General features: G+C 43.1%; 1 protein-coding gene across 1 annotated transcript in view; it reads right to left on the minus strand.

Moving 5' to 3' along the window:
• The window catches only part of LOC138247410 (tubby protein homolog), a 186,095-nt gene extending 173,357 nt beyond the window's left edge, over positions 1-12,738 (minus strand). Inside the window, exons 1-2 of the mRNA XM_069202048.1 lie at positions 12,637-12,738; positions 12,387-12,438 (exon numbers count right to left, since the gene is read on the minus strand). Of these exons, the coding sequence (XP_069058149.1) occupies positions 12,387-12,433 (47 nt within the window). The 5' untranslated portion in view covers positions 12,434-12,438; positions 12,637-12,738. The remainder of the gene's footprint in view (positions 1-12,386; positions 12,439-12,636) is intronic.
• Between the last annotated feature and the right edge of the window lie 2,756 nt (positions 12,739-15,494).

Below are 15,494 nucleotides of genomic sequence, written 5' to 3' on the forward strand. Positions count from 1 at the left end.
ATTTACACCTTTCAGGGAAAACAGTGCAAATCATGGGAATCGCAAATCAGTTTTTGACAAACCCGAATACAGAATCAGTTTTAGTTAAAATTGGAAACTTCAAAGGCTTACACAAATTTGTAGTTTGTGACTCAAGTCCGGTTTCCTTACTGGGAAGGTACTTGCTATGCAAAACAAGTAATAACACAATACACCAATACCCATTACACAGTGAGGATGAATCGAATGATGAATGATTGAGTGGGAGTTCAGATGAAGAAGACTGCGTGTTAGCAGCTTCATTAGAAGTAGATCAAAAGGGTTCATATGTGAAAAGGGAAGGTGATGGGTCATAAGGTTTCATTCTTAGTCGATACAGGAGCTACACGTTCCATTGCGAGAACTGCAGAAGTCCCAAATTTACACCTTTCAGGGAAAACAGTGCACATCATGGGAGTCGCAAATCAGTTTTTGACAAACCCCAATACAGAACCAGTTTCAGTTAAAATTGGAAACTTCAAAGGCTTACACAAATTTGTAGTTTGAGACTCAAGTCGAGTTTCCTTACCAGGAAGGGACTTGCTATACAAAACAAAATGTTCAATTACCTGTTCAAATGATGGGATTACCATCCAAACAAATAGTGATGTTGAGGACGATCAATCTGGGGAAACCAACTGTAACTCAGTAAATGAAGAGTACCCATTGATCAGTTTCTTTCCTGTCTTCACAATACAAGATCTTCCTCCTGACTTACAAAGAAGAGTTAAGATGAAAATGTGGGATTTTTCAGGAACAGACATTGGTCAAATCAAAGGAGTTGAGCTAGTTAAAGTCAGCCAAGCCAAATGAAATAAATTATATTGTGATTAAATGTTGTCTGGTAGTGCCAAGTCCAGCACTAATATTATTTCAGATCCCATGTGATGTTGAATGGCTCACTGTAGTGGACCTATCTCAAGCATTCTTTTCTGTACCTCTTCATGAAGATAGGCAATTTCTTTCTTGCTTAAAATTGCTTAATCGAGTATATTGATGGTGCTTAATCCCACAAGGTTTTTTCAGAGTCCCCATCCATCTTTAATCAAATATTGAAGAACAACCTGAAAGCATTGGAAATGCCTTCCAGTCGGCTTTGGTCCAGTACATTGATGATTTGTTTGTCGCTTCAAAAACAAAGGACGCATTCAGGCGAGATACTATTGCCTTTATAAATCATTTGGGAAAGAACAGACACAAGGTGTTCCCAGCAAAATTACAGTACTGTGGAATATTTGGGACATCAGACTGAAAAGGGAGCAAGGAAAATTTCCAGAGAAAGAGTCACTGCCATATTACAGATGAATCCCCCAGCTACACAAAGAAATGTTAGAATGTTTCTGTGGATGGTGAGCTTTTGCCGCCAGTGGATTCCCAATTTCTAAGTCATTTATAAACCACTGCACAAGCTGACTCACAAAGAGATTACTGACTCTCTAGAGTTAGACCAAGGGGCATATTTATACTCCGTTTGCGCCGAATTTGCGTCGTTTTTTTCGACGCAAATTCGACGCAAAACTAACTCCATATTTATACTTTGGCGTTAGACGCGTCTAGCGCCAAAGTTCATGGAGTTAGCGTAATTTTTTGGCGTGAACGCCTTCCTTGCGTTAATGAGATGCAAGGTAGGCGTTCCCGTCTTAAAAAATGACTCCGACGCATATGCGTCGTATTTATACTCCCGGGCAAAAATCACGCCCGGGAGTGGGCGGGTCAAAAAAACCTGCATTTGCGCCGGATTTTAACGCCTGGGTCAGGGCAGGCGTTAAGGGACCTGTGGGCTCACAATGAGCCCAGAGGTGCCCTCCCCTGCCCCCAGGAACACTCCCTGCCACCCTTGCCCACCCCAGGAGGACCCCCAAGGATGGAGGAAGCCACCCCAGGGACATTAAGGTAAGTTCAGGTAAGTATTTTTTTTTTTTTTGGGGGGGGGCATAGGAGGGCCTGATTTGTGCCCCTCTACATGCCACAATGCCCAATGACCATGCCCAGGGGACATAAGTCCCCTGGGCATGGCCATTGGGCAAGGGGGCATGACTCCTGTCTTTACTAAGACAGGAGTCATGTAAATGGCGTCTGGGCGTCGTAAAAAAATGGCGCAAATCGGGTTGAGGCGATTTTTTTGCCTCAACCTGACTTGCCCCATTTTAAGACGCCCATACACCATTTTCCCCTACGCCGGCGCTGCCTGGTGTACGTGTTTTTTTTCCACGCACACCAGGCAGCGCCGGTCTGCTAACGCCGGCTAACGCCATTCAATAAATACGGCGCCCGCATGGTGCTTCAGAATGGCGTTAGCCGGCGCTAATTTTTTTGACGCTAAACTGCGTTAGCGCAGTTTAGCGCCAAAAAGTATAAATACGGGCCCAAGCTTGTATGAAAGCCTATACTTAGTTAACAGCGAGTCTGTGCAAAGCACTGGCTTTGGGAATGCCTGATTACACAAAACCTTTCATGTTGTTTTGTCATGAATGTGATGCATGTTCCTTCTCTGTCTTGACCCAGATACATGGTGGTGTAAACAGCCCTGTAGCATATTTTTCAGCTACTTTGGACCTAGTTGCAGCAGCCTTGCCTGGCTATTTGCGAATTGTGGCAGCGGTTGAATTGAGCCTCACTCAGAGTGAGAGCAGTGTGATGGGCACCCCTTAACTGTTTTGGTCCCTCATTCCATTGAAGTTTTGCTCACCCAAACGAAAACCCAGCATCTTACGAATGCTAGACTGAACAGATACGAAACTCTGATTTTAGGTTTGCCAAATGTTACTCTGAAAAGGTGTACAGTGCTTAACCCAGCAAGTTTACTACCAAAGGAAAATATTCAAATTGGCAAATTAAAAGATTTTGAACATGACTGTCGGGAAGTAACTGAATTGTGCACAAAACCCAGACCTGATATTCGAGATACCCAATTGGAAGAAAATGAACAAATAATTTTTGTTGATGGTTCCTGTTTAAGGAATAACACGGGAATTCTAAAAACAGGATATGCTGTGTGCACAATTTATGGCATGCTTGAAGCTTCCTGGCTTTGAGGAGTATTTTCCGCACTAGTGGCTGAATTGGTGGCTCTTACTAGAGCATGCCATGTGTCTGCAAAACTTAAAGTTAGCATTTATACGGACAGCCAGTATGGATTTGGAATAGTGCACAACTTTTGCCAGCTGTAGTCACAGAGAGGTTTCTTGACCTCTGCTGGTTTGCCCGTTAGAAATGGTGATAGAATCCATGATTTGTAACAAGCTTTACAAATGCCTGACAAAATTGCTGTGGTGAAATGCAGTGCCCACCAGACATCGCAAGATTTTGTTTCAATGGGCAATAGGTATGCTGATCAAGTTGCAAGGTTTTGCACATTGAATTGTATATCGTTTAAGGAAAAATGGGAACTGTTGCCAGAAGAAGAAGTTGGCACAAATGATGCCCTAATTGTTGTCGATACCTGGGAAGAGCTGAAGAGCCTCCAGGAAAATGTTAATAAAGAAGAAAAGAAAGTGTGGGTTAAAATGAAATGTGTACAGAGGGAGGATGACCTTTGGGTGTCCGGGGAGAGACAAATAGTTCTCCCTAATTATCTGCTGACACAAATGGTTAGATACTATCATGGGCAAGCACGTTGGGAGGGATGGGATGATTCATACTTTCAAACAATCCTGGTTTAACCCAAAATTCAGACAGGTTGCTGAAGCAGTTTGCCACCATTGTATCATCTGCCAACAGATGAATGTGGGAAAAAGGACAGTCTTTAACCTGAGCCATATTGCCAAGGCTGAAGGTCCATTTAGCAGGATGCAAATGGATTTAATTGAAATGCCTGTGCGTGGATTTGAGGTATGTGTTGGTGATTGTTTGCAGTTTTTAGTCACTGGATTGAAGCATATCCCACACGTAGGAATGACAGTCTTACGGTATCAAAATAACTACTTAGAGAATTGATACTGCGCTTTGGTTTTCCAGTCTCTTTAGAATCAGGTAGAGGAAGTCACTTCAAAAACGAAGTAATTAAATTACTATGTACAGCCTCAAACATTGAGCAGAAGCTGCACTGTAGCTATCGCCCTAAAGCATCAGGACTCATAAAGCAAATGAATGGTACACTGAAATCAAGACTGGCAAAAATGCGTGCATCCAGAAACATGAAATGGCCAGGTGCACTGCCGTTGGTTCTAATGAGTATGAGAAACACACTTGACAGAAAGACTGGACTGTCGCCGCACGAGATCCTCATGGGCAGAGCAATGAGGCTGCCAGCAATTCCCGCAAATGCTCTTGTGAACATAACAGATAATATGGTGTTGGACTACTGCAAGGGTCTAGTTGATGTGGTGCGCTCTTTTTCTCATCAGGTGGAGGCAACAACTGTGCAGTAATCTCACAATCAGAGTCACAACCTGAGAGTTGGAGACTGGGTTGTGATCTGAAAACACGTGAGGAAGACTTGCCTGGAACCCAGGTGGAAGAGACCCCACCAAGTAGTGCTATTCCTACGACTGCTGTGAAGTGTGCAGGAGTTCCAGACTGGGTCCAAGCCACACTCGAAACATACCCTGTCCTTTGGACAATAAAAAAGAGTTGTTGAGATTACCAACAATGTCTAGACAAACTCCAGAAGCAGAAAGGGAAACTGAAGAGTCAGAAACCGACTCTGAGCAGGCAGAAGAAAATCCACATACCCCTGTAAGAGAAGAGGAGGAGGAAATACAGGAAGCTGACATTGAACAGGTCTCAAATGGAGCAGCAAGAGAGTCTGATCAGATGAGGGCTCTCCCAGAAGCAGGCGATTTCCATACACGGACAGAGCAGCCCACTGACTTGGTGGAAGGGATTGAATTAGATCAAAGTCAAACCGATCTGACTCCTCCTGAGCCAGTTGCAGGTACATCAAGTCAAAATCCTGCAGAACAAGGAGAAGTTACAAGTCCGGCAATGAAAAGAGCACTGACCAAAGGAACACGGAAATAAGATAAGTGGCCAAAGTCACAAAAGAAGGGAAAAGACTCAAGCACATTGTCAATAATAAAAGAATTAGACACCACAAGAAAAGAAGATTTGAGCAACGGAGAATTAAGTGGAGATCGAAGACTAAAGAGAAAACGAGTTGCAAATCGAAGATATTCAGGACCTGAATGGGCGTATGCAACAAATAGTGATTGGCAGCACACATTTTTGTCATTTTGTTTTGATTGTGAGATTCCAGGTCAATACATTTGGCACCTGAAGATGTTTTAAGAACTGAAATTTGAACTTGAATATTGTGAACCTGAAAACCAAAAAGAGACATTCAATAACCTGATGAGACTTTAAGAAAATTGATTTGCTAAGCTGCTGAACCCATTTTTGACAACCATTGTCGATTTTTGACAAAAGCCCTGGAAAAGAGACTGAAAGCTGTAAATAAATGCAGAGATTTCGTTTTTTTTCTTGCTGCATAGTGAATTTTCCTCCTTCTATTTTCTGATTCTTTACAGATAGTAATAAAAACAAGCAGGCTAGAAACAATAGGTGTTGTAAATACATAGACATTGGCTTAGCAATTGTATGCATGACAGTATGTTTGGTTTGATTGTGAGTTTTCTCAATGAACTTGAAACTAATCACACCTCTTCTTTATAAGTTGTACCTACACTTACAGAATTAGAGAAGTCCAAACAGCATGAGAGAAATGTACACGTAGATAACTCACAATTAGCTCTTTCCTCTAATGGCTTCTATTGCTTGCTTTACAAATATGATGAGACAATTAATGTGAGAGAATGTTATGTTTGCACGCAAATTCCTTCATCAGTGGAAGAAGGCAGAAGAAGGGCATTAAAGGAGAAGATAGATAAGGGCTTAGACAAAAGAACATTTAGGAATGACCTTGCTTTTAGTGACACTAAAACACAAAGGAAATTAACTTCAGATGTGCTTCAAACAGGGAAACTTTGTATATATTGAGCTGACACTTTATTTGTGGGAACGAGTGAATGCAAACGTCTTTTTTTCCCAAGGTAAATGGACTTTCAAGCTAAATGGACAGGACCCGGTGATTCCTGGGGTTCATTATATTTGTGGACAGAGTGCCTATTACAGTCTTCCGAGAGGATGGTAAGGTACATGTTACTTGGGAGTAGTATTCCCAAATATTTACCAGCTTGATAACCTGAACGAGACACTGAAATTAAATTAATTACAAGTTGCTAGACCAAAGAGAGAATCTTATTCTGGCATAACTGGAGATATATTTGGAGCTATCGTTCCCTCAGTGAAAGTTATTCTACATTCTGTGAAAATTCGAACGTTATGTACTATTGTGGATAACATGCCGACTAGTTTTTCAGGAGCCATGATCTTAATGGACACTGAAATGGTTGTGGTATGTTCTATGACTCTTTAGAACCGCCTTGCGCTAGACATCCTTTTAGCAAAGGAGGGCGGAGTCTGTAAAATGCTAAAATCGCAACATTGTTGCACATATATTCCTGATAATAGTAGAAAAGTTAAAAGCTTTATTATCAATTTGACTAATACAAACTCTGACATGAAGGTCCTAAAGGAATCTGGGGTTTGGGAAAAGGTTGCCAAAGGTTTTACTGCTGTGGGAAATTGGGCAACCTGGGAAATGGTATAATGGGGATAATATTGAAAACAGTGCTGGTTATTATAATTTGTATCATTTGCATAATGGGAGCTTACAAATTGTACACTGTAACTAAAAGACAAAGAATGAAAATGAACAGAGGGAGGGAGGAAATAAAATTGGAAAAGTCAAGTAGCAGATATTTTGATGAAAATTGGCAAAAAAAGGGAAAATGTCAGACATTATGACAAAACAAAATTTTAGATTAACAAAAACTTTGCGCTGTTAAAGTTTTTGATAATACATTTAGTCATCAGAAGAAGGATTGTAAAGCTGAGTTAATTACTAATAAATTTGCATTGATTATTAGCTAAGAGTTAACTTGAATTATGCTAACAACATAATCATTGAGTGTCTTGGAAAGTGTGCCCACTGAAGTGGCCACCATTACATTAATAAAGAATTTGCATTAATAGTTTAAATAAAGTGCACATGTAGAATAAAATGTATTAGTAGATCATACTAAAGTATTAATGAGAGATACTTGTTTAAATTTCGTTAGGCATAGAGTAATTGTGAAATTATGGGCCTTGTCGACAGAGCCTCATGTTAGGTTTCATGGCAGAAATAAATGTTCGTAAATGTTTTTTTTAAAGGCAGGGAATTAACACTTGTTCATTGTTCACGCAGTGCTGACCAAATAGGTTTGTAACCTTGCAATGTTAAACAAGTTGATATCGTAAACTTTCTTGTAATAAATAACATGGAAAAACAAATAAAGCCAAATGCACTCACATTAGCAAATATATGACCCATGTCACCTTGTAAAGAAAGGCTAGACCCCGAAAGGCACCCTATCATACCCTATCCACATTGTGTACCCACATCCACTCTAGGCCTTTCCAGGACTTTGGGTCTACCACTGCTGGGTGCTTTCAAATTCAGCAACCAGGGAAGAGAAATAGAGAGACACTTTCAATTCTTTTACTGAACTAACTCAGGGGTATGCCAATTGCATTGTAACGTCATAACAATCACTTATACAATAAGTACGACTGGCTAACAGTGAAAAGCTTTTCTGTCATGTCTCAAGGATACACATGCCTCTACATGAGGTACAATCAAATTTACTTCTCAGCAAGGCTGGTAAACGTTCAATGAGAGGTACGTAATGTTGGTGCATTAGAAGCCCGTGTCTCAGTATGCAGTCCTGGCCCAGTTCATCTAAGTAGAAAGTGGTAGACCAAGATCACTCAACTCTGTGGCAGAGTTAGTTTTAGAGACATAAATATAATTTTAACTTTCCTGCTTCCACCATGAGATTTTGCCTCCATGCCTTTAGGAAGTAAGAGGCATATTTACAAGCGGCTTGCACTGCCTGTGCAACACCAGCGGCACAGGCTGCAGGCCCATATCTACAAGGCCATGCAAAGCAAATTTGCGTGTCTTTTCCTGGCTTTGTAGATATAGAGTAGGGCAAAGCAGTGCAAGTCACTGCGTTGCTTACTGTGCCTCATAGAGGCATTCCATTGCTGTTGCAGTGGGTGTTCCCACCGCAACACCAATGGATTTTGGCGCATTCCCAGATTTACAAGGTTTTGTAAACCTGGAACTGCATCATAGGCCTACGCCTAACAAGGAGAAATACCTTTATTTCTCCTTGTTTTTTTCCTCTCTCTATGCCTGCAGCATTCTGCAGCACACATAGGAGGAAAACGCCTCCATTGATTGTTTTTGTGCTCAACGGTGTCCCTTCCTGCACAAAAGCAATCAATACTACAACGCAGACACCCTTGCACCATGATGCAAGAGTGCCTGCGTTGGGCGAGGCAGTCAGTTGTGCACCAGCCCAGTGGAAGAGGGCAGGAATGTGGTATATCTCATAGATACGCTGCATTCCTTCCCTTTTCTTGTGACGCAGGGCAGCGCAGCAAAGTGGATTGCTGAGCTGCCCTGCATCAAAATCTAGTAAATAAGCCCCTAAATGCCTCTGTTCATGAGCTCACCCTGATCTTTACATTGTCTGTCATCTGTGGGGAATAAAGCACTGGGCAAAGATCTAAAATGACTGAGCCAAGATCAGACAGGGCTAAGCTAAGACCACACATCACTGACGCAGAGATAGCACATTGCTGGCCCAGTATCAGTCTGTTCTGGCCTAGATCACAGCAATGCAATGGTTCAAGATCATATAAGGATGGCATAAAAACAAACAGTTTTGAGCCAAGTCCATACATTACAAGCCTAAGTCAACACAACTATAATCAAGATCACACAGTGCTGAACACATTTTACACACTGTTGGGCCAAAATCAGGTAGTCACTGGCTAAAGATCATACAATACTGGATCAATATAACTCACAGCTTAACCAAGATCACATACTGGTGGGTAGAAATCATAGCCAAGATCACACAGTGCGAATCAAACAACACGGTACAGGTACAGTATTGCCTTTTGCTGAACTACCATTACTCTACACTGATGAAAGATCACAAAACGCTGATACAGAATCACATACTGATGGTCCAAGATCAAACAGTGCGGGCCCGAGATCAAACGGCATTTGGTCATGGTTAGGGCAGGCCTAATATCACACTGTATAGACCGGTATGCACAGTTCTAAACCTGGTAAACTTGTACTGAAGATCTTGAGGCATAGAAACGATAGTCCAACTCAACCTTTCCCTCTATTTGCAACGGACTGCTTAAATATTTCAGAGGGGCATGGCATGGCATCATACCAGCTGTTAATTACTATATACGTCTTGTGCCACATGTGCAGAGAAAATCTGCACATAAGGGAAATGTGAGACTATTATCAAGGGCAAGATGAACATTAAATAGAAGTGTCTTTGTATCATTGCCTCGCCCCCTAACCCCATGCTCTAGCCACACTTCTCGCTCAATATAATGAGTACCTGCACTTATTTTTCTCATTTAAGTCACTGTAAACAGGTACAGGAAGTAAGAGTTATTCACAAAGAACAAGTCCAGAGTGGGAACCAGTGCAAGCTTCACTCACAGATAACAAATATAGCAGTGGCTGCAGAGCAAGCATCTTCCACAAAGAACACGTGCAGTGGGGGCAACATTGCAAACTTCACTCATAAAAGAGAGGTATATGTCAGGCAGCAGGGTAAGCATCTCTCATGCAGGCACAGACAGCACTGACAGCTGTGCAAACCTCACCGACAGAGCAGCTACTCTATGGGTAGCACTGCAAGGTTCCTTCACAAAAAACAAGTAAAGTGTGGGCAGCAGTGCAAACTTCAGTCATAAAGAGCAGATCCAATATATGTAGCAGTGTGAGCTTCCTTCTTCCAACAAGTACAGCATGTGCAGGAGTGCAAGCTTCTCTCATAAAGACAAAGTGTGACACAGATAACAGAGCAGCTTTTTACTCGCAGAACAGGTACAGCAGAGGTAGCAAAGCAATCAGTCTTCATTAGGAACAACTACATCATTGTGGCAAAGCAAGGTTCATTCATAAAGAACAGGTACAGAAGTGTAACAGCAGTGCAAGCTTCATTCATAAGGAAGAGGTAGCAGGGGAAGAGGGGCTCATAGAGAACAGGTGCAACACAGGTAGCAATGCAAGTGTCACTCAAAAGAGTATGTAAAGAATAGAGAGGAGTACAAGCTTCCTTCACTAAGAACAAGTACAGCATGGTCCGTTGTACAAGCCTCACTCTTTAAGAGTACGCGAAGGACCGGCAGCAGTGCAAGCATCACTCAAAAGAAGATGTATAGGATGGAGAGGAGTGCAAGCTTCCGTCACTAAGAACAAGTACATCATGGGCCATGATGCAAGCTTCATTCTTAAAGAATAGGCACAGGACAGGTATCTGTGCAAGCATCACTCAAAAGAAGATGTATAGGATGGAGAGGAGTGCAAGCTTCCGTCACTAAGAACAAGTACATCATGGGCCATGGTGCAAGCTTCATTCTTAAAGAATAGGCACAGGACAGGTAGCTGTGCAAGCATCACTCATAAGAAGATGTATAGGATGGAGAGGAGTGCAAGCTTCCGTCACTAAGAACAAGTACATCATGGGCCATGGTGCAAGCTTCATTCTTAAAGAATAGGCACAGGACAGGTAGCTGTGCAAGCATCCCTCAAAAGAAGACGTATAGAATGGAGAGGACTCCTTAGAAGCAGTGCAAGCTTCACCTAAAACAAACAGACACACCACAGGTAGCAGTGTAACCTAAACCTCCTTCGCCTAGAACAAGCGCATCATGGCAGTGCAGACTTTACCTAAAATAAACATGTAAAGCAAGTTAGCAGTGTTACTAAGCTTCCTTCACCTAGATAAAGCACATCACTGCATCAAGGCAAGCTTCACCTAAAACAAACAGGTTAATCACAAATAGAATGTAAGAGACCTTTGCAGTGAATAAATACATCAGGAGCAGCAGTGCAAGCTTTACTCATATAAAAGTGGTATAGTCGAGGCAGCAGTGCAAGCTTCAGCTGTCAAGATCTGGGGTAGTGCAGGTACCATTAAGCGTCCTTCGCAATGAATAGTTACACAATCAGCAGCATTGCAAGCATCACCAATAAAGAACAGGTACAGCAGAAGCAACAGTGCAAGCTTCACCCATAAAGGTCAGGAATAGTGTGGCTACCAGTACAAGCTTCCTTCACAGACAAAAAGTACATCATGAGCAGCAATGCAAGAATTCCCTAATAAATAAGAGGTAACGCAGAAGTGCAATCTTCCTTCACAAAAAATACATAATTAACAGCAGTGCAAGTTTCACTAATAAACAACAGGTAAAGCAGAAGCACCAGTGCAAGCTTCATTCACAAAAAAGGACATTGTGGTCAGCAATGGAAGCTCCACTAATAAACCACAGGTAATGAAAAGGCACCAGTGCAAACTTCATTCACAAAAAGGACATCATGGGCAGCAGTGCAAGCTTAACTAAGAAACAGGTAAAGCAGAAGCACCAGTGCAAGCTTCATTCACAAAGAAATGACATTGTGGTCAGCAATGGAAGCTTCACTAATAAACCACAGGTAATGCAAAAGCACCAGTGCAAGCTTCATTCACAAAAAAATGACATTGTGGTCAGCAATGGAAGCTTCACTAATAATCCACAGGTATTGCAAAAGCACCAGTGCAAGCTTCATTCACAAAAAAAGGATATCATGGGCAGAAGTGCAAGCTTCATTAATAAACAGCAAGTACAGCAGAGCACCAGTGCAAACTTCTTTCACAAGACAAGGACACCATGGGCAGCGATGCAAACTTCACTAATACATACCAGGTCCAGCAGAAGCAACAGTGCAAGATTCACCTATGGGGGAAACGGATGCAGCGAGGGTAGCAGTGTAAGCTTGCTTCACAAAGAACAAGTACACTATTAGCAGCAGTGCAAGCTTCACTAATAAAGATTAGGCACAGTAGAAGCGCCCCTCAATAAAGAATAGATGCAGGAAGGGCAACAGGGCAAGGTTCACTCACAATGACAAAGTACAGCATGAATGGCAGTGCAAGGGTCCCACACATAGAACTACATCATGGGTAGTAATCAAGCTTCACTCAGGCAGAACGAGCCCAGCACAGGTAGCAGGGTAATATCTCTTCACAAAGAACAAGTGTATCTCACGGAGTTGTTTTAACTCATCCGCTTGGTGGGAACAGGGTAAGGATGCCGGGACGGTTCAGTTCCCATGCATATTACATCCCTGGCCGACCTCCCACCCGATACAGGGTGGGAGGTGAGTAAACAGGACAAGATTCTTCCTTAACCAATGTTTGAGGGGGTCTAGGCCCCCCTCATCATTGAGTGACTCTCACCTCTCCATCCTCCAGATGTTGCAGACTCCCTCGCCTCCCTGCGCCATGTACCCTGCAAGGAGAAAAGAGGATTGCGCCCAGTTAGTTATCGCTGGCAGCTGGCGGGGTTTAACGCACATTATTACTAAGGAGTACATTATGCAGGCCTAGGAAACACCCGACAACCTGAAGGGCTGGCCGCAGCACGTGGCGGTTTATTTACAATATGCAAAAGCAAACAAATACATATATATAAAAAATCTTCCGTCACCTTGGTACCTCAGACGGGAGAGTCCTGTACCACCCAGGCCGGGTGCCCTCAAGGCGCCCTGTCACCCGTCCCCTGGCTTTGTGTTGCCGGACCGGCCTAATCGGATTTATTGCCCGGATTAGGCGAGGCAGGTGGGGAGGGAACGGTGACAGCAAGGAGAGACTGCCAGGGGCGTAACAAAGCCCCCCGCAGCCCCCGCAGGGCGGGTGAGCTCCAGGGGATTGGGGGAGGGGGGGAGGGGTGGGCTCAGCACACTGAGCGCGGCGGCTGGCCCCTGACTGGGTCCAGGGGGAAGGGGGCCCTACAGGTACTTTGCTGTGGGTGGGGGGCACTTTAAATTTCGAATGCCACTGGAGACTCGGTGGGGGGGCCTGGTGGGGGTTAGCGTGTCACATGCTGCTTGACCTGTTAGTAATCAGTCTCGTAAGAAACTGAGACAGTTTAACTATTGTGTGCAGTTAACTCGGAAGGTGCGAGCTCGGCTGCTGAAAGGGACCGCTTGAGACTCGGATCCGACAGTCGTCAAGTACCAGCAGTGTGCGCGCACGAGCGTGAGCGCGCATGCGCATGTGAGGTTGTGCTGGGGGTGAACATAAGGGGGGCGAGGGGTATACTATCGAGACCAGGGTACAGTACCCTGAATGCGACGGTGTGTGATTGAGATGAAGGCGTCCAGGGAGTGGGTGGGGTCATAGCCTTAACTGTGGAAGGCTCATGTTTACAGTCTGATGGGCAGCGCGGTAATACCGTGATAGGCGCTACATCACAATGTGTTTGTGTTACTACAGGATTTTAAACCAGCCATGCAAGCTCCAGCATCAGAGTTTAGCCACCGACCACTTCTCTCCCCCCGGACAAAAGGGCCTACTTTAGAGATGATGTAACTCTAATACTCAGAAAGCACTGGTTACATAATTTGCGCCATGAATGTAATTTCTTGCGCAGGATTAATTGCTGGACGAAATACCACCGCTAAATTGCGGTATGACAGCGAGAATTACATTCTTTTTACGAAGAATATATATTACCAACCTTCTTTACATCAGGATGAAGTCACCTGCCCAGGATCACACATGCGATCGAGAAAGGTTGGCTGGAACTTTCCATATTATTTTTGCTAGCATGGGTTCCAAAGCATGAACAGGAAACTAATGAGTTCTTAAGAAAGCCCCTCTACGGGGTTGGTTTTACGGACATGTAGTTAGTTTGTGTGCGGTGCCTTCCATTCCTCAAGAAATTATCTCTTTACCCTGCTCTTAGCAAGAGAATATCATACGTTTTAGGAAACACTGCACTCACGTGGAAGTACTGATAGTTGTGTGGGTCTGAATATTGATTATTATGCGCCCAGAGAGCTGGATGTGTTTTTGTATTTTATTAATATTACCGCTATGAAAGCCATGGCAGACACGTGTTTCGCTCGGGCTGACTTTTTACCCTAGAGCCCTTTCAAGGCCTAAAACGTAGCAAGGAGTCAAGAACTCATAAAAACTTAGGGCCAAATTTAGAAGGCCCTTGCGCCAACGGAGCGCCCATTTTTCTGTCGCTCCTGTGGTGTTGTTCAGTGCGCCACCTTTACAAGACAGCGTTAACCACTTTTTGTGGCTCAACGCCGCCTTGTAAATATGGGCCCTTCCGATGCAGTTTTCTGCGTCAGAGTAGCATGCAATGGGTGTCACTGTGGGCGTATTACTGCAACACCCATTCCTTTTGACACTGCCACAGATTTACAAGAAGGCGTAAATCTGTAGCAGCGCCAAAAACTAACGACACCCAAGGGGTGGAGTTAGCGTGGCACAACGAGGAGGAATACTTTCATTCCTAATTGTTTTAGCTTTTTCTATGTGTGCTGCAGGCTTTAAATAGGCTTCAATCGTGGATACATCAAAGCGGTGACATCATTTGTGAATAATTCTGGATTCTCACATCCATAAGCTGCATGAGAGGCAGAGATGTCTGGGAAGTGTGCTAAAGCTGATTCAAAGTTTGAAGGGTGTGAAGGGGAATTTGCCTGCAAATTGAAACACTCGGATGAGAGCGCTAAATATGTAAAGTTTGCTAAGGAAGTGTCACAAACGAAGGACGCGTGTAGAGAAGGCCCAAGGTGTTACTGCTGTGATAGCAGAAATCATCTGCTTATAGTAAAGCCTGCCCAGCATTAGGTCAGAAATTTAATGCTTGTAGAATTATTGGGCATTGTGCTAAAGTGTGTAGAAAGGTGATGAAGAAATTAAAATGTTTAAGTGATGCAGTTCCAAGTCACAAGGGTAGTGGTCCTCACTGTATGGTCTTGGATATGGGATTTTTATTCTGAATGTTGTGAGTGGAGCTGACAAGAAGGATAAGCCAGGCTGTGAAATGATGATCTGAGACGTGCCCATCAATGTGTACGCCGATTCTGGTTCTACTTACACAATTATCAATGAGGACATGTGGAAGATAACATTTATTTATAGATAAGATTGGATATAAATTGAATGAGGCTAATATTCATCCGGACGGTTCTAGTGGTGAAAACATTGAGCTAATTGGATGCAGAACTTTTGTAATAAAATTTACAAATAGGCTGTTAGTAAATTGTTTATTGCTAAGAAAGGCCAACAAGTTTCAGGATGGTACAACTTGTACAACAAAGGGAATTGGCATATTGTGCTGGATTCTAATAGTGAAGGAAAAGGGCTTATCATTGATGATGGTGAAATCACTCGAAGGAAATGTGGAACAATTGTGGAACTTTTAGATTTAAATTGACCTCAAGGATAATACTTAGGCAAACATTGATAAAGTGTAGAATATTCCAATGTTAATGATGGGAGAAGTGTCTAAGGAGTTAGTGAAAGTTGTTAATGTATACACCA

Source organism: Pleurodeles waltl, chromosome 7 (genome assembly GCF_031143425.1).
Source record: "Pleurodeles waltl isolate 20211129_DDA chromosome 7, aPleWal1.hap1.20221129, whole genome shotgun sequence".
Lineage (NCBI taxonomy): Eukaryota > Metazoa > Chordata > Amphibia > Caudata > Salamandridae > Pleurodeles > Pleurodeles waltl.